This window comes from Astatotilapia calliptera, chromosome 6, assembly GCF_900246225.1.
Source record: "Astatotilapia calliptera chromosome 6, fAstCal1.2, whole genome shotgun sequence".
Lineage (NCBI taxonomy): Eukaryota > Metazoa > Chordata > Actinopteri > Cichliformes > Cichlidae > Astatotilapia > Astatotilapia calliptera.
Genome location: NC_039307.1, coordinates 23,586,339 through 23,614,236, shown reverse-complemented (window position 1 = coordinate 23,614,236; position 27,898 = coordinate 23,586,339). Strand labels below are relative to the sequence as shown.

The window sequence follows — 27,898 nt, the reverse complement described above, 5'->3', positions numbered from 1 at the left end:
CTGTGCACTGATTATTTATATTTCTATAAGAGAAAAGTTTCTATCCCAAATGTTATTACTGATTAAATTCTCCACATTTTTAAGATTCTCTTAGAAAGCTAAGCTGTGAGAAAAACAATTAGCTTTAAGAGGTATTTTGAAAAACCCCATTATGATTCATGATACTGTGATTGCAATATTACAGTAATTACAATTTACAATACAATAAAACTGCAGAACAGATAATATAATAATTGCTCTTAATGGGTTTAATTTCATGGCTCTGGTGTAATTTAGTGACTTTTACCATGACAAATAGATTTGACATCACATGCGCTTGCTGCATTTTTGGTTTCTGTTTTTCACACACTGGGAATCTGAAGTGTTAACCACACTGTCTACAGCAGCGGTCTCCAACCCCCGGGCCTCGGCCCGGTACCGGTCCGTGAGTCGTTTGGTACCGGGCCGCAAGAGTTGAGGCTCAGGTGTGAAATGTATGGTTTTCAGGGTTTTTATTGGTTCTCAGCGTTATTTTGTTATCGTTTTTATCGTTAACTCGGTTTTCCTTGGTCTTTTCACGTGTGTTATGAATAAATCTTCTTTTTTTCGGCACCGGTACTGGTTTTATTTTGTTGTATTTATCCGCGACACCTTAAAGGCCGGTCCGTGAAAATAATGTCGGGCATTAAAGGTTGGGGACCGCTGGTCTACAGTACTGTACTCTTTAGATCATCATGCAAATAAATGAAAGAAATTGTGCAAAAACGATTTTTGTAACTTGCTATGCTCACCCCGATGTGAAAAGGTCCAGTGAAGTAATCCAGATTGGCCTGAATGAAGCCGATATTTTTCAGACCGAGCTCAGCACTGCGACTCTGAGCCCTGACCAAGGACTCTTCTTTGTTCTCTATGAGGATGACCTTAAGCAATGACAGAAAAATCCCCACTGTGAGTAGCTGCTTCTTTTTAAAAAAACCTGAAACAAGCACAAATGCATTTAAACTTATCCGTCTACATATCCTTAACAATATTAAAACACATCACAAATATTAAAAATTCTTAAACAAACCATATGCTTTGTGAAAAACTAAAGCATTTCATGGAGATGCATTTAATTATTAGGAATAATAACACATAATAACAGAGAGGGATGGGAATGGAGAAGCGGGAGGGGGTTCTTGTAAAGTACCCGCTTTTGCTTCTTTCAGTAGTTCAATTCCTCGGAATTGCTATTCTGCTTGTCTTAGAGGCTGGATCAGAGTCTCGCAGATGTTTAGCTAGCCTTTTCATTAAGGCAGGGAAGTGGTCCACTCAGGACCGGGTCTTTCCCTGCTGCATGTGCTAGTTGACTTCTTCTGGAGCTTCTGGAAAGCTTTGCACTCGTCAGGCCCATATGGGCTCCAAAGGCTCAGTAGCCCCCAGTGCACACAGCCAGCCCAGCGGTTTCCCAGCTGGGCAGCTGCCTGAGGGTTTAGCTGGTTGATCTTGTGTCTTTTGACGTGTCTTCCTCCCCTCCCCCCAAACCGGTCATGGTGGCTGGCTGCTCCTCCCTGAGCCTGGTCCTGCTGGAGTTTTTTCTTCACACTGTCATAAAGTGCTTGCTCATAAGGCGTTGTCTGATTGTTCGGGTTTTCTCTACTACTGTAGGATCTTTACCTTACAATATAAAGTGCCTTGAGGCAACTGTTGTTATTATTTGGCACTATATCATTAAAATGTAACTAAAATTGAGATTAATATTAACAGGAGAGTAAAATGACTGAGGCGAAATTAAATGAATGTCATCAAGCAGCGACTCGAGTGTGTCCTGTATTCCGATAGGATCATTTGCTGCATGTGATAAAATTAGCACCATCAAAACTGCACGTTGTTGTTGTTTTAATTATAATCCTAACGAGATCCTAATGAGAATCGATAACAGAGAATCGATAAGGAGTCAAATTGATAAGTGATATTTATAATGGAATCGGAATCGATTCCCATCCCTAACATTTTTAAAAATGCCTGCCAAAAGTCACCACATACCACTCACGAACTCTACTTAACACGCAGCTAACACACAGACACACAGACACACACACACACACACACAACATCTTCATACATGTTACCTGGCAGTCTGGAAGTGTGTGAGCAAGAACAATCCCTACGTGGCCCTGAGAAAGAGCACAAAGAATAAAAATATGAAAACGCATGAAAAGAAAACAGCACACATCAAAGAGGGCATCGACAGAGTTATGATTAGTGTCTCCCTTTCCAGCCCTGACCCGTGCTGCGCCACTGCTCCGGGCCTGCATTTTCATTAGCACAATTACCAGTCTGCTTGTGCGCACCGGCCAGCAACAAAAGGCGTTTAAAAAGGGAAGAAAAACGCGAGGGAGTGAGGGCTGGTTCCTTTCAGCTGGTCCCTAATGGAGCATCTATCGAATGCAGCCGTGGTCAGGTATAGTGATAAATATGCATGCTGAGCCGGACTGATGGATGAATACTCGTACCGTTCCGCTGCAGAAATCCACGATGGTGTATCCTGGCCTGGCGAGCTCTGTAACCATGGCAACCAAGTTATTCAGCTGTTGCATCTTCCTGACTGCACGGATATTTGACATTTTCCCTGCAAAAAAACCCAAAAACCAAAACACTCATTTCATTTGAGCATAAAGTGGGAAAAAATAGACTTTAACATCAAATTCATCCAAAACCCCCCAAAAAACAATTAAAGGATTTTTTTTGTTTTTACACTCCCGGAGACGACAGCTATCAAACATGAATTACATTTTGTGAGGATTAGAAAAGCCTTCTTTATAGCTTAGTTGATCTGAGTCAACATTAGCCGTTTACAATAAGCACAAGACTTTCGAATAAAGCACATTTTTCATTATTGTAATGCCGTCTTTCTTTCTGCTGTCAGGGAACAAACGGGCTTTTCCCGCAACTGCTCAAATTATGATTTACAGCCAGCTATTTCAGGTAATGGTTATAGCACACAGATGAAAAGGCCTCCACTCTCTCATCAGCATGTTTCTGGCCAACAGGGACCGCGAACAATCTTTCAACATCATAAAAAGCGGACCTTCCAGCCAAATTCAAATGTCCCCTCGTTGGTGGCAGAGTTTTCTGCTGCTGTGCGAGCAGTGTGTACCTCATTAACTCAAAGCGCACTGCAGCCTCCTGCATCTTCCGTTTTCCAGCACGTCACGTCGGCAGTGAGCCGTTGACACGCTGTGAGGACACCATCTCTGGTCCATAAATCTAGAGTGATGAGTGTTTCATTTACCCCTGAGTCACACCCTCATAATCAGACGACTGGTATAGCAAAATCAAAATACTCCTATACTCATATCTAGCTCACGTTGCTTCATATACAATAACAGGAGAGGAGAAAAAATTCATTCTGCCACAAATGGGAAATTTCACAAAGGAGCCATTCAGCCTCTCGCACTGGCTGTTACTGAGCTGATCACAGTTATAGGGAGAGCACAAACCATAAGTGAATACAGAGAAACATCGGCAGGATACTGAGAAGACTGCTCTTCGTTTGGATGGGTAATTTACACAGCTACAGATATTTCTATATATGCACAGCTCAACTCCAAAAAGGCCTTAAAATAGAAGGTTTCTGAAGGCTGTGAACAGAACTAGATTTTAATTTTAAATTAACATGCAAAGCATGATAAGATTTGACGGTGCAGGAATGGATGTCTGGGGCGTCACTAGGTATGCCAGGGATGCAAAAATGCAGTGCAGATTAGCTGTGTGTAATGTTTGATGTGAAAGACGCAGGACACGGGAGCTTTAAAACATCACCAGCTTATCTTTACTGATAAAGCTGATAAGACAAGCTTGGCCCATTTTGACAGACCTTTCCATTAATCCGACAGCCCGTGTGCTTCAAGTCTGAAGACGCACTTCACTTAGCACTTCACTTTCCCACAAAAGTCTTGATGGAAATCTCACCAGGTCAGACCGAGTACTGGTTTCAACATGATACGAGTGTGACTGCATACAGTCACGTTAACTCTCAGGCTCTCACCAGTTTACGACTGCGCATGCCTCTTGTGCATGTTTGTGAGGTGCTCAGCTCATTAGAGAATCCCCTTAACAGCAATAACATGAACACATTGGCATTTTATCTTATCGACTCTGTTTCTAATTTGCGATAAGATTAAGGCATTAATCTATGATGCCTCTCTCGCTACCTCTCTGAGCCTGTGAGGGACGTGCAAGGTGGCGTTTAGCACAGACACAGGCAGACTTTTACCATGACCATGGCACGCCAAAGGTTTGGTTACAAAAAAAAAAAAAAACAACAACAACAACATTTCAATATATTGGACAATTTCTTTTCAGACACACAAAATATGCTATATGTAGTTAAATGCTTGTTTACAGTATGCCTGACTCTGCTTGCACTGGTTGATACTTTCCAAACATGTGTTTCCAGCAGGGATGCTGCAGAGTGGTGGCCAAACTATAAACTATGCAACAAAAACACCCATAACACATCGAGTCAAGGAGTTTATTGAACTCCTCTATGTATACCAAAGTATTCTAGAGTCAAATGTGAGGACTGGCAGTCCTGAAATGCATCAATAATCCCACTCACAGCAGCAAATGGCTGAAAAAGAAAACAGTCAATGTCAAAAGTCAAAGTTTAGACCCCAATCTGACTGAAATGCTGTGGTGGGACCTTAAGAGAGCTGCACATAAACAAATGCCCACAAATCTCAATGTGCTGAAGCAACACTTTTAGACTCTCACACTCTGTGAGTCTGATAAAGTCTAAAAACCATTACTTCAAGTTATTGCTGCTAAAGATGGTTCTACAAGCCACTAAATCAAGGGGTGTACTTAATTTTTTACACACTGCTTCTGCTTTTTTTTTGCTTTGGTTTGTGTTTTATAAATAATCACAATGCATCTCGGGGTGTATTTACCACATTTTAAGTTTTTTTTTTTTATATCCTTATATGTAACCCTGTAGAATAGATGTGGCGTGAATAAGGCACGGCGGGACCACAGAGCAACGTTCAGAGCCATCTTTATTTAATTCACGTCACACCACAACACCCCAAACCCATGAGTCCCCGTGTTTTTAACTAGGCGGGCGTGATTAAGGATGCCGTGCAGGTGCGTCCGCCCTCCCTGCACGGCACCGCAAACCACGCCCCACCACATTAGAATAAACAGTGTATTTTTCATTTGACCTTTCTTCTACATATACATTTATTAATACATAATTCTAATTTAATCAAACATCTGATGTTTAATGACAACAAAAGGTTTCAGATTCTGATTTAAAGCTCTACCTCTGCTCTGTAACAACCATCTTATATTGAATACAGAGGCTTATTTATCAAACAGGAGGGTTGAGGTTGGGCCCTCTGCTTGAATGAATAGTTTCACAAGTACATCACGACATGATGCCAGGGTTGCTAGCTAAGGAATAATAACATAAAGGGTAGTGAATACAACCACTGTGCCCGAATAAAGCTTGGTCAAATAAAATATAGCAATTGTGACACAGAAGCCTCAAAGGTCTTATCCAAACCCTAACTTACAAAAGAAAACCAATCACAAACCATGTAATTCACACAAAGCTCACTCTGAGAAGGACCCATCTACAGAGATTTTTTTTCTTCTCCACTTTTCCCCCCCTCATGCATCCCAACTAGATGTTCTATCCCTCAGTCACTTTACTTATAAAGTGAAACCAGCTGGAGCAATCACAAGTATGACAGAAACTGCCTGCCACTACCACCTAGCTCAGCCCAAATGATCCACTTGCAAGCAGAGCTGTTTGACAGGTACACATTAACTCAACTCTCCTCTATCATTACTAACCCAACATTTCAGCCATTAGTTAGGCACTGTCCTTTACAGCATTATGCCAAGTAATTAGAAAACCATGCATAAATTATCTTTTATGGGTAGAAGACTGACAGCAAGGACTGAATCTATTCACCTGAAACAGGAAATTAGAGTTTAAAAAAAAGAAGCTTGGCGAAAACGCTGAAACATGGCTTGTTGTAGACAAACAATTGTCACATTTACAGATATTCATTAAGAATGTCATGTTTTCTTAAAACAAGAAGAAAAACACATCATAACTGATTGGGCATAACTTTACGGCCTGATATTGTGTTGGTCTCCCTTTTGCTGCCAAAACAGTCCTGACCCATTGAGGCATGGACTCCACTAGACCGCTGAAGGTGTGCTGTAGTATCTGGCACCAAGATTTCAGACACAGCTTCCTTAAGTTCCCATGGATCAGACTTTTTTTGCCCAGCGCATCTCACAGATGCTCAATTGGACTGAGATCTGGGGAAACTGCGGAACAAGTCAACACCTCGAACTTGTCAAACCATTCCTGAAACAAGAGGCCACAGCCTTCAAGGAATACTGGTCCCATGAAAGGGTGTACATAGCCCGCAACAATGCTCAGGTAGGTCCGTGTTAAAGTATCATCCACATGGATGGTAGGACCTAAGGTTTCCCAGCAGAACATTGCAAGCATCAAAACTGCCTCAGCTGGTTTGCCTTCTTCCTATAGTTCATTATGGTGCGGTCTTCCCTTGGTAAGCAATGCACACACACCCGGCCATCAACGTGAAATAAAAGAAAACATGATTCATTTGACTAGGCCACCTCCTTCCATTGCTCTGTGGTTCAGTTCTGATGCTCGCCTACTCATTGTTGGTGCAACAAAGTGTGATGCGTTGTGTATTCTGACACTTTTCTATCAGAACCAACATGAACCTCTTTGGCAGTTTGAGCTACGGCAGCTCGTCTTGACCACACAGGCCAGCGTTTGCTTCACTAACAGATGTCAAGGTGAAGTCATAAACAGTGTCATAATGCCTGATTGATGTCTAAAATCAGTATAATCGGGCAAAACATAAATGCAAGTTTAATTGATGGATTTATAATCACTCTGCTATCCATAGCTTACACACTGTATATATGCTTAAATACAATGTAAGACCAAAACAATAATTTTGGATTTTCTGCTTTACCTGTCTACATGGGAGAAAATATTTATTCATTGGTTATACTACACAACCACAATCCCAGTCTCCGGTTGAGAAACGTAATTACTTCTTTGTTCCGGATTATGTTTCCTTGACCTCTCAGTATATTCTGCTGACATGTTCCTTTGGTTGGAATCTGATGGGGTTCAGGTGTTTTCTTCTCAAAGAGTTTTGTGTTTAACCTCCTTCCACAGGCGAATGCGAGCTGAAAGCAAGCACACTGATGTTGGCGGAGGTTATGAACAGGTGCACGGACGCCATCCCACCCAGATAACTCCAGGCACAAAGCCAGAGATGACAAACCTAGTAAGAGGCTTGTTATCACAGAAACAAGTTTTCTGTTTTCGTAGGAGGCTGACTCTGCTTTGACATCTCCCAAAGCTCAGAGAGGAGAAAACATGCTGTGGCAGCATCACTGGAGGGAGACACAGGATCCATTAATATGTGTGTCCTCTGCTGCTAAAAGGTGCCTAGCACTTCTGCTGCTGGCACTGAGCCCCGATCTACTGCCTTTTTCCCCTGATGCTGCAGAACTGCCTTCCTTATCAGGGAGGTCCATCACACAGATTAGAATGTAAACACATTTCTGTGGCACACGGGACCTCTGTATTCTGCAGGATCCAACTACCATCTCTAAGAGGACATGCTGGTTTAAAAAGCAAATATAAGAAGGGGCTGGTTTGAGATTTAAAGTTGAGATTATTTAATGTTTGACTTCAATATTTTACATTTTTGGATTCCATGTTTGTTTGGAGAAATTGCTAACTATTTACTGCCAGAGTGGCAAAAATGTAGGAGAATGTTCTCTTTGGAAAACAAAAAAAATTCTCCAACTCTTTTTTATTTCCCAGAGTCTGATTTGCATTTGAATTTAGGACAGCGCATTTGTGTGCCCAGAAATACCCATGCATGCCATCAACTGTTAAAAGTACCACCTTTTACATAGAGATCCTGCTCCATTTAATCCCTAACACCATTGGGATAGAAAGTTTCCATATGTTCACGTAACGTGCACATGCCAGAGTAACTCAGCCTCAGACGTGTACCAAAACCTACAGGAGCTATCTGCTGGATGACGCTATTGGTTCTGCTGCTATAGAGGAAATGAATTTCCAAGAGTGGAGCATGTCTGCAACAATGTTCCCTGACAGAGTAATCCATTTACAACCACGAAATATGAAGTCACAGGATGTCATGTGAAAAGATGGCGAGCCAGAAAAGCGACAACTTCCAGAGAAACTCATTATGCGAATCACATATGGACAGCTTTCCATGGCATGCAAGCATATGGCTAAAAAGAACTATAAAGAATAGAATACAGTATTTTGTATGTCTTTAATATTGTGGCAGTGAATGTACATTTAGATATTGTTGCAATAAATATAAATATTTACCTAAGCATACTAAATTATGTAAATATAAATCTCTGTGTGGGTTCAGTGTTTTCCATTTTTAAATAGTCTTTATCTGACAGAGGTGCTGCAAAGTGCATGGGCAATTTTAGAGTCATTATCTCCATTAGGCTTATGTACAATAATGCTTTGACAATATGATTTGGGGCAGCTGTATGTAATAACAGGATGAGATTATTTTTTAAATATATAGGAACAAATGTTATAATATTGACTGTAAATGGTGTTTAATGGTCTGAGACGAGTAATTTATGTGTCAGTACATATAAAGTAAATAAAACACTGGTTTATTCTTTGACATGGTAACTATGGAAGGAAACTTAAATACTGCATTCAGTTAAAATATATGTTGTATATTTTTCATACCATACAGTCTACTGGAAGGAAACAAACACAGAAAAGTACAGACAAACAAAGGAGAGACTTTATGATGGTCACCAGGGTGAAAAGAGAAATGCACATATTGATTTTGAAATAAGAAAGGCTGAAGTTTGAAGAGGGAACTGTTGCATTCAACTGAATACATGTTTGCATAACTATAAATCGAATAATGAAGTCATATCCAAGTACCGATATAGTTATATATCTGTTGATATAAGCACAGGGAGACCCAATGTGCTCAAGTGTTTCAGAAAATGAAATGGCAACAGTGTGGATCATCTTCACAACCACTTCGGCAGTTCTTCTGAACGTGCTGTGAACGCCTGGATCCGGCTTAAGTAGCCATGAATACGGCAGAGTGTCAATTGATAAGTTTGATTGCGGAAGTTTTGCAAAGAAACAATATCAATGTTTTCTTGCCTTGGCAGCTGCTCACAACAGTGTGTGTGTGTGTGTGTGTGTGTGTGTGTGTGTGTGTGTGTGTGTGTGTGTGTGTGTGTGTGTGTGTGTGTGTGTGTGTGTGTGTCATAAAAACAAGTTAACAGATCTTGTGGTAGTTGGAAGTGCCAAAACCGAAGATCCTTAAAAAAAAAAAAAAACTAATATGAAGCCGTAACCTGTAAACACCAAGTCCTGCAGCTCAGCCTGTCATAACTGCTGAATAAAATATTCAATTCTTTCACTGTCTAGGCCAAAAATGCTCTATAAATAATAATAACAATAAAAAGGTCTGTGCGCCTCATACCAGTGAAAGACTGGCTGATGTAACCACAGCTCCTGTTTCATTGCTGGGTGACAGAAAACAAGCTATATTGCAGGCACGACATGGTACTAGAAGAGTGTGACTTGCACACACAGACCCAAATAAAGAGTGCTTCTGACCACTTAATAAATGAACTGCCTGGAGCTCAGTCACTAAAGTAAAAATGGATTAGAAAGACTTTGACAAATGCCTGCCAGGATATGAAAGGCATAAAAGCACACGGGGTAAGAAAAACATGTCCTGCATGTACTTTTTTCAAAACCACATCATTGATGACTTTATGATCATAGTAATTAAAATTCAATGTCTACTTTAAATGGCCATTCCACTGCAACTAATGAAAATACGCCAAATATTTTGTTCATGTAAGGCATTTGTCACTTAGCTAATTAAAACTCTAATTTCACAAAGCTAATTACACATTTGCTCTTTGCCTGTCAGCAAACACCCTCCCTCTAAAAGGGAAATATTTCATCATGTTGTAATGTCTTAACAACGCCGAAGCACCAAGCAGGTCCCCCTTAAAGCACAAACTAAGTCTTTGTTAACTTGTTCTTTTTTCGTGCAGTTTGCTGACACGTGCACTTGTAGCTGCCGTTCATTGCGATCTATAATTATGACATCAGAAGGAGACTGGTGAGGAAGGTGGAAAACCTTTGCACAAATACGGGTTCTCTCTCCAGTGTTAGATTTGCATCCCTAATATTAATTTCTGTGGAGTTAAAGGGACATTCAACATATTTTTATTCTGTCAGGAACCCAATGTTTCTGTATATGGCAGGTAGAATTGTTAGCTTGTCAACTTCTTTTCCCTAATTCAAAAGCTGAACATATTGTTGGCATTTATAAGTTTACGCACTGGTGCATTTGGCCATATGTTCATCATTATGGAAATCTGCTAGCTAATGAATGAGGAAATGAGCTCTGGCATGTCTTTGCAGCGTGTTGAATGTTGGTTATTAATGACAGGCAAAAAATCCAAATTCAGCCAACAGTGTAATTATCACGCCATATATTCACACGTATCCTTTAGAAGGGCAAGGAGACTGGAGCCTATAATGGGAAGTTAAAGGTGGAGGTGGACAGGTTTGCCAGTCATTGTGTAAATAATATGGGGGAAATCCTGAAAGCTTTAACAACACATGCCAAGAGGTTTGAAGCTATGAGGAGAAACGCTGAGCAGTAAAGATATAAAATCTTACTGACGATCACTGAAAGCTTCAATTGTTGTCAAGCTGTCAAAGAAAAAAATATCCTGGCGTCACTCAAAGATTTTTCAGCACATCTGTGTAAGACTGTAGTGACAAGAAAAACAAAAGGTAATGAAAATAAACACGAGGAAAAAACTTCTCATTGTGCATCCTTAAGCAGTGCTGGAATGTCTATCAAAACATGACCTAGCTGTACGCGTAGCTGTAGGCGAGAGGTTGGGAAAATTATGGAACTCCTTTTGTCCCTCCAACAGGTCGTGACACATTCCCAATCTGTGTGCAATGCCTTGCTTCAATATGAGCGTTCAACCAGACATAACAAACGTGTTTCCTGAAATACACCAGTTATCATCTGAAATTATGTTGGAACCATTTATTAATAAATTACAACTGAAAAATTAGTAATTGGCAAAAATGTATAAATTCCAATCTATTGTTTTCCTTTTTCCTTAGCAATAAAAAAAATCACTGTCTCTGTAGACACAATTTAGATCTAATGTCGGATTTGGCCATAATGCACAGCACTACATGTGGCACAAATCAAACACAGCACCAGAGCACAAACACTTCATACCACCAGTCATGTGTCTAGACTTTGCTTTGCTACAGTTACTTCCACATCATAACTTTTTTAATTACACATATTGTTCTTTTTATGCCATAACTGGGATGAAAACTGACCTAAGTCTGCTTTATAAATGAGCTGCCTGTAAAATTAAGTGGGCTGCATATGGGGTTAGGTGATCTGTTCTCCTCCCATGAGTAACCCGCACCACTGCAGCCGGTATCATCCATTTGTTATAGTGGTGCTATCCACCCTCCATAACCAATGCTGTGTGTTAAATAATGTTAGAACATTTTCCTGGTGTTTGAGTTTTTGTATCCTCACAGTTTTACTAACTTGCTCAATCAGCTTTTGTATATATAAAATAGCTTATCTTCACCATGTTCAGCCCACACACAACGCGATCTCTTGCTGACAATCACCCATGCCAAATTAAACAAAAATGAGTGGAGATAAACTAGTATCTCTACCAATTATTATTCCAATTTAAAATCAAAGCTTCAGATAAAAAAAAAAAAAGCTCTCTTCTGTTTTCTTTAACTTCTAAAAAGGGAAAGGTGCATCAGGGACGCAGAACTGAAACTACAGTGAGGCAGACTAAATTGACAGAATTACATTTATCCAATAGTAAAATATTGATTTCATAAAAACAGGAAAACACGAAAAGTTTGCCTTTATTGGCAATAAGAAACTAAACTATCCTGTAGTGATTTGTAGGTAATTTCAGCCTTCTGACATTGCTCGTTGGGCTTGACATCACTTCCATTCACATCAAAGAAAGTGTGTTTTGAATATTGATATTTTGAAAGTATACATAGTGCTTATTCTCAAAGATTTCTGGATGGTTAAAGAGAGACAAAAGCAACACCACGACAAGCTTAGCTACTGTATCATTTCAACACTTATGGAGATAGCATTGAATATCTTAGCCATCATTATAACAATGTGACATTTTAATAATGGCACGTCAAAGAAGACAGATCAATAACTCTCCTTTCGGCTCCCATTGATTGCATAGTCTAAATGTTGGCTTGCAGTCGGTCTCCTGGGCACCGTTCGCTGCCCTGTTTAAAGTGGATGTGGCAGGGGAAAAACTCCTACATTCTTTTGCTTTAAAACTCGGATCGTTCGTAATCGATCCATCCTGTAATAGCCACAAGCACATTGTTGCAGAAGATTCAATGACCACAGAGCTGTAATCTGGACCAGCACATTCACAGCTCAGAGAAACAAATAACCTGAGGCCATCCAAAGGCTGACACGCTGGTAAACTATCTTCACAAGGAACACACCGTTTGTGTACTTGAAATGTGTTTTTTATATATATTTTTACCACAGCAAATCAATCTGTCCCATTTCATGAGGTACTGGAACCTAAAGAAGGTCACATGTTATGAGTTTTTCAAGGAAAGAAAGCACTACAATAAACTTCTGTAGATTAAAGAATTTTGAGAGCTGTGTAAATGAGAATAGAACAATGTAATTAAGGGAAGATGATTCAAATGCTTTTATTTAATTGAAAACTTTAGTAAACAGAATGGTTAAAAAACGATTTTGGGAATTTTGACTTTGAAAGTAGGAATCTTTTGTTTAAAAAATAGCTTATTATCAGTAACAGCATCTAACACTATACATCGTTACAATATTGAAAACAACATAGAAACACATTTAAATGAAATGTAATAAAATGATTGTGTTCTTCAAAACTGCACTTTCAAGACGTGAGGAAAATAGATTAAATAAAAAACACTTTTTTAACATTTCTTCAGGCTACAAAGAGCTACAAGTATGTTAAGTCTAGAAAATGCTTAATTTCACCTGTTCTTTCTGTTACGGCTCCTCAAAGTCTTCCTCCACAGTTGTACATTTAAACTAAGTAGTTTGTTTTTATTCAGCGCACACTCTCAGCACTCTACACTCTGCCAGAGCTGTCAAAGTCAGGGAGTATATGGCATAAAGCTGGCATCGTTGGGGGGCTGTGTCAATGTCTTTTGGCCTGCAACCTTTGTAAAATCTTCCAGCCAGAATGGCTTTTAGCCCTAGTTTTGCAGTGCTAACTCAAGTATAAATAAAGGCTAGTTGGACACCAGCCAACTGGTGTCCCTTTTGCTCTCTGTGTCCTTACAGAAATATTGGGTTGTCAAAGGCAGGGCCCCTCTGAATAGAGAAATAGAGAAATGTAACCTTATTATTGTCACTGCAGAAACAAACACACTCCTGGAGCTTAAAAGCAAGATTTTAACAACAAATACTCTGTTTTGATGGAATAAAAATCATTGCTCCTTTAGCTTTCTTTGGCTCTCCAGCTCACATTTTAATTAAGTGATAGAAAGCAGACACTTTGTCTCAATATTTATCTGCGTCCTCGTTATATCCACAAATGTGTTGGCGCTACACAGACATTCCTATTTAGGAATGTGGGACAAGAATCAAGGGATTACAGACTGGCCACAAACACCACACGTGCCCTTTGGATAATTAGAGGAGGATTTACGAGTCATTATTCTGTCTTACGGAGCTGTCTGCATACTAAAGGCACAAATCGTGCGAACACTGATGTTAAACTCAGTCTCAAACCTCTTCTCACAAATTCCAAACCAAAAATAGCCTGATACACATTAGTGTAGATAAAAGAATCTACAGTTATCAAAATATCAAGGTAGGTCGCTCCTGCAGCCTAGGTGATATATGTTTATTGTAAAAAGATCTGCAGACACAGAAACAGACAAAACACGTGCATAAAAGACAATTCTCGCCTTTATCAGTGTAATCCTACACCATGAGGGTCTAAAATACACAAGGGAAAACACAACTAACAACAAGGTGTTGAACAAAAGCAACTGAGACATGCATGCCAAAGTCTATCCACAACCTTGCTTTGAGCCAAATTAGATGTGGGCAATGGGGGAGGTCCCTCCTATATAAAGAGCACATTTTATGGTACTCACTAAAACCAAATATGACACATCATCTATTATAGTTCAATCGATACAGAACTGAATAAAAAGGTTTGAGCTTTTCTTTGAGCCCGTGCTTACAAAGACAGAAATTCCAGTGAGGTGACACATAATGATGGGAACAGCAAAATACTTTAATTTTGCTGTCAGGAGTTTGTGAAAATAAAGTTGAAAACATGTCCTTTGTGTCAAAGCAATGCTTATGACCTGAAATTATAGAGGCTCTGAACAGAAACAAAAGCGAAAAGGGAGAAACATGGAAAAAGAAAAACAGACAGAAGGAGAGAGCGTGCATACTGCAAAATGTGCCAGCTCACATAGTAAATCAACAAGACAGATGCATGCCATATTTAAGAATGAAGTATCAAGCTGCAGATTTCAGCTCTCCATTGCTAATTTAAGTTACTCAATTAGTTCAAGACTGCTATGGAAAATATTAGTAATCAATTAATTATGTGACATTCATTCATTTTTGGAGGCTCTGCTTTCCACACATAACCCAAAATAAAGGTAACCAGATTAGCATCTCCTCGTTTCCACTTGTAATTATAAATTAACACAGTGGAATGCAACATTTTATAATAATATGTGAAATGTTTGTAGTGGACGTACATGTTGAGTCAAAGGAAACCATCAAAACATCCTCATAAGGTGGTAAAGTATTTAAGCATTGCTCATTTTGTTATGTTCAGTGTTTTAATGTGGAATCAATTCTTTCTCACCCCTTACTAATCAATACACAAAACTTAATCAAGGCAAATCAAATAAAGACTGTAAGGAGTGTTTAGCTAATTTGTTAAAAATAAGAAAGACTGAAAACATCCCATGCCATGAAGAAGAAAAGAACATTTTTACTGAACTGAACGTGCACATGAACATGTTGACCTCCATTATTCTTCAAGAGAAAAACCTCTCCTAGATCTGTGCCACCTGCCAAGCTGACTAATTTGGGACGAAAGACTTTGGTCACGCAGGTAACCATATGGTCGATTGGCCAAACAGAAGCCATTTCTCCCAAAAAAAGATCATGACAGTCCACTGGGAGATTGCCAAAAAATAGCTTCCAGACTACGAGAAACTAAATCTTTTTCTCAGAGCAATGCTACAGTTTAAAATAAATGGCTGTCACATCATGCTGTGGGAATGTTTTTCTTTGACAGTGTCTGGGACAAGGACAAAAGGAAAAATGGATGCAGGAAAATATCGAGCAATCCTTTGACAAAACCTTTTCTAAAGTACAAAGGATCTCAAAAGTCACAAAGGAAACCGTTGCTTCAGGAAACCTCTGGACCTAAATCCAGATTAGTATCTCTGGAGCGACCTGAACGTGGCTGTGGACCAACACCAATGGTAAAAACTTCCAAACTGATATGTAACAGTTTTGACTTTGTCTTTTTGTACACTGGACGAGCTCTTCACCTTATCTACATCTTGTCTGTCTTACTCTAGCTACATATAGACCGGTTGGGCACAGGGTTTGCCCAACCGGTCTATATGAGTTTTATGGATTTAGACCAGGGCTGCCCAATCCCAGTCCTCGAGAGCTACTATCCTGCAGCTTTTAGATGCATCCCTACTCCAACACAGCTGAATCAAATGGTTTGATTACCTCTTCAGCATGCCATCATGTTTGGCAAAGGCCTGATAACAAGCCATTCATTTGATTCGGGTGTGTGGGAACAAGGATGCATCTAAAAGCTGCAGGACGGTAGCTCTCGAGGACCGGGATTGGGCACCCCTGATTTAGAGAATTCATATGACTGTATAACTTCATGCTGTCCTGTGAGGAGTTCTTCAAGATTATTATGGATTATTGTTACAGACTATTCTGGTTTTTGGCTTTATTGGCTTTTTTTTTCTTGGTTATGTCTTAACCAGCTTGAACATGGTCGGTCTTGCAATCAACAGCTAGAATAAAAATTAGCACCTCCAAATCTACAGTGATGGTGGTCATCTTGGAAAGGATGAATTGTCCAATAGGGCTGGAGATAAGGTGCGGTCTCAGAGGAGTTCCAGTAGCTTGGGGTCTTGTTTGCAAGTGGGGGAAGAGTAGAGGGGGAGACTGACAGGAATGTCCAACCATAGGGGTAAAAAAAATAAAATAAAATAGATGGACTGTTAAAATTTGAAAGAAAAAAAAAAAGGGGGGGGGATTTCTAGTCAAACCATTTCCAAACTGTTAACAAAAATGATAAAAAAAAAAAAATATCCACATAAGTGTGGATGAACAAGACTGCAGTCTCTAGAAAAGAATATTAAGAATAAAAGAATATAATTACTTAACAAATAAATTGAATATATGGCTTCTGATTATTTTGTATGATAACAAATATGACTTCTGAATATTGGAGAAAAACAACTACTAAAGTAAAAAGTCCAAATATTTTAGACTTCATAAAAATTATTTAATCATTTAATTACACTATAATGTCTACAATGGAAAAATATAGTGGTAACTAAAGGAAAAGATATTTTTTCCCCACATACAATAGTCTAAACTATGCTCCACAGGAATGGCCTGCAGAGACGAGATTGCGCAGGCTGAACAGACTAATCACTAATTAATTACGAGTGCAGTGAAACTGCGTTAGAAACATGTAATCCAAAACTCATTGAAAACTAGCTGAAGGTAAGGCAAATTGTCTTCCTCCTCAATACCCACACTGCAATCCCTCACCAGAGATTATTGAGTAAAACAAAACTGGGGAGACAAATGAATATTCATGATATGACATTTGCAAGGAGCTCATCGTGGAGGCAGTCAGTGGCTCTGCATTTAAATGGGCACAATTCAAACATCACTGCAAATAGTGAAACTCTGTAGTAAGCCTCCAGGGAGTCTAGATGTGTTTGAACCTGAATTGTAGAAATAAAGTGCCAATTATCCCTCTAATTACGAATAAAAAAGCTAGCTGCCTGTTGTGCTGGCTCCCATGTTTACGGCATATCTTTAAATCTGCAATTTAAAGGCTCTAATGAGTTCAATTAATTGAGAATGAGAGGAGTGATTTGGGAGTCACAGCCTGCTGTTTGGAGTTGTAAGCCCACGGGGATGCATGTTAACCAAATGTAGGGATACAGTTCAAATATATCCTCACTTAAAATAATAAGATCATTTAAAAACACATGCATACTGTATATTTATATTTGTATCAAAATATTCTCTACAAAGAAACTACAATCTCTCATTTTAACGACATAGGGGTCATATGATTGTTGGGTTTTTCTCTGTATGTATCATTGTCGGGTCTACCTTACAGTATAAAGTGCCTTGAGGTGACAGTTGTTGTGATTTGGCGCTTTATAAATAAAATTGAATTGAATTGAATCGAATTCCAGGTCTGAGGCAACACTAGTGAGAAACGGTTTTAAACTTGCCCTCTAACACCAGCAGTGGTGACTCCTGTGGTTTGAAAAAGAAAAAGAGTCTGAGAGAAGTCTATGGAAAAGTGACCATACTACTCATATAGTTACTTGATCTTAAAAACAAAAATATGTTCATTTCCTATAACATTTAGTAACATCTCGTATAATCCCGCTTCTTGTCCTAGAAGAGCTGGGATAGGCTTCTGCCTCCCTGCAACCTTAACCCTTGGTAAGTCTAAAAAAAAAGTACCCCTTATGAGGTCCTAGAGGCAAAAATCGACCACGCCATAAAAAGTGCTATAAAAAGATTATACATTAATATTTTTCCATTTCAAATTAGCCAATATTTTAGACCTACTTCTCCTTGAAATATACATATGAAGTTTTAATTATATTTTCGTTGTTTTAACCCTTTAAATCCCAGGTTTATTACAGGAGCGCCGTTTTTTTAGCCCCAAAAAACAAAAAAGTAAATATTTTCAAAAAAACCCCATTTGAAGTAATATTCGTTTGTTATTATAATTAGGCCTTTAGATGGACTAAAGATCGGCACCAAAATTAATTTCGATCCACTTACAATTTTTTTTTCCGGAGCCGGAAATGTTCTCCAGGCGGCCAATGCTCCTTCTCTAGGCCGACAGAGGTGCATCTTCCCGGCTAAGTCGCGACGAAGAACCGGGGCATTTTTTCGTGGAACGCATTTCTCCAGCACACACGTCCGGTACCACGTGACAACAAATACGTCATTTCCGGTTGAGTCAAAAAAAAATTTGCACCCTCTCAACGACCTGGGGACAGAAAATGGTCCCGCCCGATCAGCGGGCGAAGCCGGTGCTGCAAGCCTCAAATGAGTCTTCTTTTCCCGCAGGTCTGTTAAGGCAGCCCGCTGTTTTCCAGCAGTCGTCAAATGTGAAGCAAGGGCGCCACCCGGTGGCCAAATAAAAAAATTACAACTCTAAGGCCTCTTCTCCAAAACGGAAATGAAACTTAAGCCATCGCCGAGATGCTTACGGTATAAATCCTGCAGTGAAAAATAGCGTTTATAATGGGTTTCAATGGGGCGATTTATGGCTCTAGCGCCTCATGTGGATGGCGGTTTTTAGCTTAGCCACCTTAAGCTAATCGAATAAACGGAGACGGCAATTCTAAAGAAAAAAAAAAAAGGGTTGGAAGGTTTGGCTATATTCTATTCAACACAGTGAAAATGGCCTAATATTAAAAAACGCTGTGGATGAAAAATGGCTGTAGGTCCTACTGAGGGTTAATAACTTTGAGATTCTTAGATTAAACACTTTGGACTCAGGAGGAATATTTGATTTATTACAAGCATTTGGAGAGTTGAAGTTCTGAATGGTGTCAAGATCAGTAAGTTACATTTAGTGCTGGGAAACTGGATGGAGATTTTAATTAGCCTGATATCCAGGGTTAGTTGAAAGAGAAATCTGTATACATGGCAAGTGTCTGAAGGATACATCAACTCAGTAAAATTCCAAATAGATTACCCTTGACATTTGTCTGTCAAAAGCCTAAGGATGCTAAGCACCTTTTGACAACTATCTGACAGCCAGGCAGAAAAAAACACATTTAGCCCCATTCCTTAACTTTCCCTCGTTACTATTACTGAACTCAGACCAAACACTAATGGTTTCCAGAAAAAACAAACTAAACACGGGCAGAGAGTCAACAATGTGATCTTCAGAATAAGCTGATATGTTAATGCACAAATCAACGGTTAAATACATTTGTGTCTGAACCTGATGTAAATCTCTCAGCAGAGCATCATTCAGCCCGATGGCTGGACAGCAAAATAAGTGACTAAAAGTGGAAGTTTGAGTTTAAGCTTTGAACAAGTTTTTTCAACTGTTCCTTTTCCAGGATGGAATGATTTTGAAAACAAAAACGTATTTTCTCTAATGTTAAGAGGAAGTTCTGCTTGTAGCGTCAAAATTATGCATAAAGGCTCAAACACATATGCATGCATGCCCACTAATTTACTAGCCATCAACAAGCTTCTGGCCAAATTCTGGCCAATTTTAACCACTCATCTTGGCCAGAATTAGTAACCTGGTTTGCATGGACCCAGCACATATTGACAATGATAATTATTTTAAATAACTTACACTGAATATAAGAAGATTCACTTTTCTATAACCTAAAGGAAGAAAAACTGAACTTTCACAGAGATGCAAGATTTCATTTGGAAGATGAAATAATTGTCATACAGTATTTATTTTATTTTTTTTATAGTTTATGATAATCCAAAAGAGTGAAGTTCTACTTTAAGAATTAGTATTATGCCCTCAGGGTATCCAGCCAATATCTGTTGTTTTTTTTAATGAGAAAAAGTCAAGTTCATGAATCTAGACTTCAATCAAATACAGCTAATTATCTTCTAGTAAGTTCATTAATAGTAAAATGACATGCCTGAGGGAAAACGACACCCATGAAAGGCAGCCAAACTGATTTAACAGTGGAACAAATCTGGTATGTGCACATATTACAACCTTAATCCAAGTCACTGGAAAAGCAGAGCAGGAAACAAAAAGAAATTAATCCACCCACATAATAAAATAAATGACACTTGTAATTTGGACATTCCATCTCACATCTTACAGGCAAGTCTTCCAGCTCACAAACACATATGTTAAACATCTGAATTTTACCTGGAAGCTAAACATGACAGATGTTTAAAAGCTCAGTGTGGAGAAAACAAGCAAAGCACTGAAAATTGTGCAAGGGTCACAACTTCTGATGAAGCTAATATTTCCAGTGGGATTTAAATTAAAAAGAAGAGGGTGATGCAGGAAGATGTCAGTTATGGGAATAGGAAGTTCCAGCTCAGCTGCAAACACCATTTCAAATCGTTTAATGTGTTTAATGTTGCCTCGGAATATTGTGAAACTACTTAACACTGCGTGGATATTATAATACTGAAAAGCCATTACAGATCGACCCTGACAACACCGCATCAGCAGCCCCGCGGGCTGGGAAGTATCACAAGTTCACCACATTAACAAAACTGTTTTTTCCCCCAGTATATCTAAACTAATGGGCAGATTTAGAAGCAAATCAAAACTTTTACATCAAAAAATGAATCAAGTGGCGTATTCGTGACAGAGGCCATTGGTAATCATGAACCTACAGAGAATTAATACAAAGCCTGCAGCTTTCCTTCGAGCTTTAATGACTACTTAGCATTTTTAGCTCACCGATTTGGTTTAACAACCTCAGGTTTACTGTTTTGCTTCAGTCTCTGTGCTCTTTCTGATGCAGCAGCAAAGAGCAACTAGTCAACAATGAGCAACTAGGTGATAACGGAGTATTTATATTAAAAAAAACAATTTTAGATTAAAACCTGGGGTAAAATAAGAGAACCCAGCAGGAAAAAGTGCTACTGTACCACAATGACTGGATTTTTCTTCTTACTTTTTAAAATGTATTTTAGCTATTGCATACACAGCCCTTCAATGGAGAAAGGTCATGAGGCACGTTGTGAGGTTATTGTGTTCTAGTGCAGCACTCAGTTGTTCAAAATATCTGAAACAGCACCTTTAAGTACACACAAGCCAAGTTATTAATGTACAAAACAAAATATTCTACATGATCTGCATCCAGTTAAATTACCCACATAACCAAGTTCCTAATTCCAGTAAAAGCAAATCTCTTCCTCATTTTTTCTATTAATCTATGCGTACTTTTCAAGAAATATACACAGTCAGCTGCGGAGTTTGGGGAATCTCAATCACATCTCTCTTGCAGTAGAAGCAGGGAGCCGGAGACAAATGGAGCCAGCTTTCATTCAAGCAGTTCAACTTCTGCCATGCTGTTGTAACCTACGACAAAAAACAAAGGAACTCGTCTCATCTGCGTGTACCAAAACAACCCCGAAGGATCTAATAGCGCCATGTCTCAAGCATGACAACTTTGCAGTTCTTCACCAGCTCTCCCCTTTAATGGCTCGTTGTCTTGTTCACCCCCTCGTTCCTGCCTTGTTTTCTACTGATAACCCTTGTCTCCCCTCATGCTGTCTCACCCCTATCTCAATCTCCCACTGTCACCCACTCCATCATTCTACCATGCTTTATTTGCACCTCCTCTCCTCCATCTATTAAGTGAAGTGCTGGAGACAAGCCACTGGCTGTTCTAACACAATGGCCCCTCTATTCACATTGCTGTTTATCTGTTTGCAGACAAACCCTGACTAAACGTAGTGAATCAGCGCCTCCATACAAGCAGGACAACTTTGTTGTTCTACATATTATGCACACCTGGGAGCCTGTGTGTACAATTTTTTAATCAATGAATGCAAATAGGTCCGTATATAAAGCAAAACAGTTTATGGAGATGTGCTAGCATGATTATTATTTGACAATTGTTTATTTTTTAGCAGTCAGACGCTTGGAGGTTTTTCCATGTATACTGTAAGACCTAAATTGTACCCGACCTTGGAAATGGATAAAAATAGAAAAAATGGATGAAGGCAAACTCTCATTTATTAATTTCAAATCCATTGCTCTAGAGTACAGAGCAGAAATAACCCCATTTCAAAATTTCATGTTTCAAAGGCTTGTGGGTGTTATATATTAGTTTTGCACACATGGAAATATTTATGCACACGTAAGGGGAAAACACTGAAATTTTCCCTGTAGTACTGTACGTGTGTACATGTGTGGAGCCATTTGTGCGCACAAAAGGAATAGATAGATGGGGAGGCTCATGCGCTGGAGTTCTGTACAAATTGTGTGCCTTTCGTCTCTGCTCCTCTTTAATTACACAGTACAGAATCACAGGGGCTACCTGCATGCAAGGATAATTCTGCAGGAGCAGACATCAAGAGCACCGTTTATCATGCAGAGTGCTGACAAAAGTGGAACAGCTGAAATTTAGTATCTCTACATGATTTTCACTCTTGGTATAGACACCCCGCCTACATCACATAGAGTACTTCAGTTCAGGTATCAGTGGAGTTTTAGGGAAGAGCATTCTAGATGTCACTGAGGTTTAGGCTAGAAATTGATGCTAAAGTTTCACTGTGGAACCACATTAATAAGCTAAAAATCAGTGAGACCCAATATAACCAGTACAGTGCAGTCAAAAGTAAAAGGATAATGACATGAGCTCAGTTTTATTTGGCTCTAATTCAGCACAACAGACCAACAATGAAACATTGACTATGCAGTTAAAGTGCTTCGATAATCTTCTAATGACGTTTCGTGTGGGTTCAAAAAGGTTTCCTGCTTTTTGTGCCTGCACCTCTGAGTATTGGGACTGTTCCTGCTGCTCTATTCGTTTTGTTGTTTTTTTGCTTTCCCACGCTGCCAAACTCTCCTCACTCTCAGCTTTGTCATTACTCCTCTGATGCAATCATCTTTTTGGCCGTCTTCACCGAGTCAATTGGTCTCATATCCCCTCTTTAAAACTCAACGCTAATTATGTCAGTTTGCCTTCCAAGTCCATCTTTCCTCTTCTGCATCTCCACCTAATCCAGGATGTTCTGAAAACATTGTCCAAAGTTACAATCAGCCATCTGCTAACTCTGCTCCACCCCCAGACATTTTGGCAACTTTGAGACTTCGTTCTGTTTTTTACTTTACTGGAGTCAAACTGCCAAAAATGAGTTCAGTGTGGAACTTCTTTTTATACAATCCCCCAATTTTAGGACAATGGAGCTGAACAAACATACAGACAAGATATCCAAGTTTCCAGGATGACTTTAGTGATGGTGAGATCCCTATAATGTTTTTTTGGTTAATCTGTGCCATGAAAAGAAATTTTGTAAAGATTTATTTAACATACAATGAACTCTTCTAATTTAGGAGATGCCTTGACTTTCCTATACCTCAACCTTGTTTTCTTTAAATAAATATCTCAACACATTTTGAATTATTTCTCATCAAAATTTCTTAACAAACATGAGAAAAACTGTATTTACATTTTTTGCCCATGTGAAGAACATGACAGACTATCTGTGCACTTCAGTCTTAAATCAGTCATCAAACTTGATACAAACACCCAAGTAAATGAAGTCCCATACAATGAGAGCGCCGAATACAAAAAGCTGACCCGCTAACAGAAGTCGGATATTTCCTAAGTCTGGTCTAACCTCCCCTCCCCACTACTCTTCCAACCTTATCTTGATACTATCAAACAGCAACAGATCAATGGACGACACTCGGGTCTACACCTAGATGAAAGCAAAGGTAGTGTGGTGTCTAAATGTGGTAACTAAGCATCAATCATGTAAATTGCATTAAGGAGGGCAAACATCTTCTTGGATTCTAAAACAACAGATAGCCTGCATCAGGAACTCAGTGATCTTAAATCAGGTTTTTAGTAGCAAAGATCCATTGGTTTTAATGCTTGTTGTTTTAATGGCAAGAGCCTCAAACCAACTAAGCCAAGTAAGTAAGTGTCAATAAACAATAATTAGCATCATGACTTTACTTCAATTTTACAATATTTAAAGTACGTAATGAGGAGTTGAGAGACTTTTAAAGTTACATATTCATAATTAAGTATTTATTTCGCTGGCATAATGAGAGAAATAAATGAAAAAGAAAAAAAAAACATACTACAGTTATTGAAATCTGCTACTGCCCAGCTGCCAGAATTGTGAATATATGTACAGGTCCAGATTGGGTGCTTTTTTATTTTGCTCATTTTTAACCTTTATGTTTTTATAAATCCTACACTGCACATTTGTATACAGCTTCAAATGAAAACAATTTGAAAGTAAAGACCAAATATTAAAACACATTTTTTTAATTTTTTATCTCAAAATTATGACAGATAATAGAAATATGTCAATGTGCTAACAGGCCCTTATTTGGGCAACACATCAATTTAGATGAGTGTCATACTGACTGCCTGGAATATTCACACAAACAGAAAATAACAATGAGCAAATCAAAACACCGTTTGTTATCAAAGTTTCTGTTGAATCAGTAAAAGTAGGAATAAATACATCGGGAAAATACGCTTCAAAGTAGCGCAAGTTAAAAGATGGATCACAGAGCAAAGGCTTCAGGACGCAAAATAAACAAAATCACTCAACAGCTCGTTTATCTGTTTATTTAGCGTGTTTGCTCATTCCCTGCGGGGTTTTTGTTGTATTGTATGGTAATGTATCATTTTGTAAACCTGTTTGGTTTGGATATGGATAAAATCAATTTACTATTCAAGTTGCTTGGAGTGGAAAAAAAAAAAGCTTAATATCATGGTAATGAAGTGGAAATTTGACCTACACAAAACAAAAGCTGAAAAGAGGTAGAGATCTTAAATTAAGGTGTTTTTTTTCCTTTTCTCATTTTCTTTGTTGGAGGAAATAGGCACTGCATGAACTCCTGCTTGTAACAATTTCCCAAATAAGCAAAAATGAAAGGAAGAAAGAAACGAGTGCGCTACACAATATTAAAGAAAATTGAAATATTTAAACAATCACATGCATGAAGCATGTGCCTTCATCTACCTTCCCCAATTTCTTGTGTCAATAACACTGAAGCGGCAACGTGACCGTATGGCAGCAAGTGCCCTCACCTCACAGCAAGAAGGTCCCACCAAAGCCAGACTGTGGAGTTTACATGTTCTCCCTGTGTCTGTGGGGGTGGTCTCTCCGGGCTCCAGCTTTCTCCCACAGTCTATAAACATGCACGTCTATTCCAAAAATGGCCAAAGATGGGAATGTGAGTGTGAATGGTTGTCTATCTCTCTATGGATGGACGGATTCAAATGTATCGGATTGAGATGGATGGATGGAATAACACTTATATGTTGGGAGTGATGCATGTGCATCATTTAGCGTTGCTAACAACAAAGACATCTCACTAAAAAGAGAAACAATGCAGGTGAGGAAAAGAGGCAAAGAAACAGATTTTTCCCCTCTCTCTGTTGCTCCAATGCCACCTGGGGCAGCAATCAACAAACCTCCCCCATTGTCTATCACAAACTACTCTCACAGCAAGAAGTATCCACTAAGACAAGTGGGACACTGTACAAGTTGTCTTTGAACCTTTTTAGGTGTTTTTATTGTTTTTGACTCTTGTTCTACCACAGACCTATTTCACACTTTCACCCTACAACATCAGCAGGATAGCACATGTAGATTAAAAATCATTAGGGGACCCTCAAGGGGAACCGCATCCACCTGCAGATTAACATAAAATGTGTTAGCATTAGGTGCAGCTATAAATCACCAACAGCCACAGTAGTACCGAAAGGTATAATGCAAATATTTATTCATGTTCCTCGCTCCATATATAGTAACATTTGTGTTTTTTGAAGTCAACCCAGAAATAAGGTGGGAGAAAGAGGCTGTGGAGTGTTGCAGAGGCATACAGGCTTACAAAACATGAGGGAAGTAAAAATAGTGAAAGGAGGACAAAGAGAGATGAAGACATCAAATAAATACAAGAAAATAAAAATAAAACAAACCAAAGGGGCAATGATAAAAGTGCAAGGGCAGGAGGGCAAAAATAAAATGGAGCCAGCAAAGAGCACAGCCTCGAGGCAAGATTAGAGTTTACCTTCAGTAGGGTTGATCGCTCCTGGTAAGCTTTCCCATGGGAGGGTCCAGGAAGGGCAAGGATGAGGAGTGAAGACTGCCTCGATGCCATTTTCCTTAGGGAAGAACACACACATGAAAACACACACACACACAAATATACAAATACAAGTTACTATAGAAACCTACAGCCTTTGTTGTAATCGAGTGACTTATTTTGTACAAGCCCTCTGCTACCTTGCACACAATACAACTCTTATTAAATTTTCAAGACAGAACATTGCTTCACCAGTACAGAACATACTCCAGCACATCTAGTACAATTAACTACAATAGCAAGAGAACCAGGGAAACCATGGTAAACTTTTTTTTAGTTCTCTCCATGATGACAGCAGGGCTAACTATGTATTTAACTAGCTTTGCTAAAGTTTGTCTAGATAGATGCAATATTTGTTGCTAGAAGGCAGCGCTATTTAGAAGCTCCTGATGAGGCTGTGTTCTCAGTTCTCCTTTCCTGCCGTGTTTCTCACCACAGCGTCTGGGGTAGCAACAGCTCATTTGCTACAGACTCTGAAATTGACTGAAACCGCAGGTATACAGGCATGGTAGAATGAGCGATCTGAATGGTGTTTTAAAATGAAACGTGAAAGGCATATTCTCAATCATGCAATAGCCTCTATTGGTAAAGCCTTAATTTTTCAGCAAGACAATGATCCCGAACTCACTGTCAATGCAGTAAAAGCACATGTGGATACAAAAAAATGAAAAATGAAACTCTATCAATCATGGATTGGCTTCCTCAGAGCTGTGTTAGATCATTTTGACAGAAAAGAACAAAAGGCAGCCAAGATCCAAAGAAATTTGGGTCATATTAAATAAAATATTTTATGCAACCAGGACAGCGTAGATGGAAACACTCATGCAGAGGTTTCACCGAATTCAGAAATCAGTGGACGACATCACGGTAGCTATGTCCATCTTTTGTACTGTCTGTATTTACATAGACGTTTGCACTTGTTTCAGTAAATCCCTGGAGCTGTTTCCCATATAAAGAGGAAAAAAGCTCATCTTACTATAATATGACACCCTTTTAATAGAAGGTCTAACATGGAACATTAAATATGTGCAACATAGGGCTGCACGATTTTGCATAAAATGAGAATCACGATTTTTTGGCTTAGAATTGAGATCACGATTCTCTCACGATTCTCTTTTCCAGTATAAATATTTATTGCACTTATTAACTGCACATCAACTTCGTAACAGTTGAGACTGAACATAAAAACAATAAATAAACATAAAAACAACAAATGTCTCACATTTTGTCGTTGCCGCAAAATGTTGTACTGCTTGAAATTCCGTCTCCACCGTTGCTCGACGCTGCGTGTATAGAGCAGGTAGTGCAACAATAGAAAAATAGTTGCGGGAGGGCACTGTGTAGGGTTTGTCTAGGGTGTTGATCATTTTCCTAAATCCCTCGTTTTGCACAGTGTTGATGGGAGCCATATCTTTGGTCAGGTGATAAGTGATAGCCTCTGTAATTTCTTTGTGCCTGCGGGAGTTCGACGTGTATAGGGAAGCGCTGTATAAGGTTCCTGTTATTAATGTTTGGGTGGTTGACCGGGACGGATTTTCTCCTGTCACTTTCTCGTCATCCCTGACGTGCTCTCCGTTGTTTTTTCCCTGCTAATTTTAGCATCACACGGCACAGCTTCTGTATCACGTGGTATAAGGCT

The 27,898-nt window shown here is 39.1% G+C and overlaps 1 protein-coding gene across 1 annotated transcript in view; it reads right to left on the bottom strand.

Moving 5' to 3' along the window:
- The window catches only part of gstcd (glutathione S-transferase, C-terminal domain containing), a 48,962-nt gene that overhangs the window by 14,452 nt on the left and 6,612 nt on the right, over positions 1-27,898 (bottom strand). Inside the window, exons 5-8 of the mRNA XM_026171209.1 lie at positions 26,185-26,278; positions 2,475-2,590; positions 2,091-2,135; positions 771-899 (exon numbers count right to left, since the gene is read on the bottom strand). Of these exons, the coding sequence (XP_026026994.1) occupies positions 771-899; positions 2,091-2,135; positions 2,475-2,590; positions 26,185-26,278 (384 nt within the window). The remainder of the gene's footprint in view (positions 1-770; positions 900-2,090; positions 2,136-2,474; positions 2,591-26,184; positions 26,279-27,898) is intronic.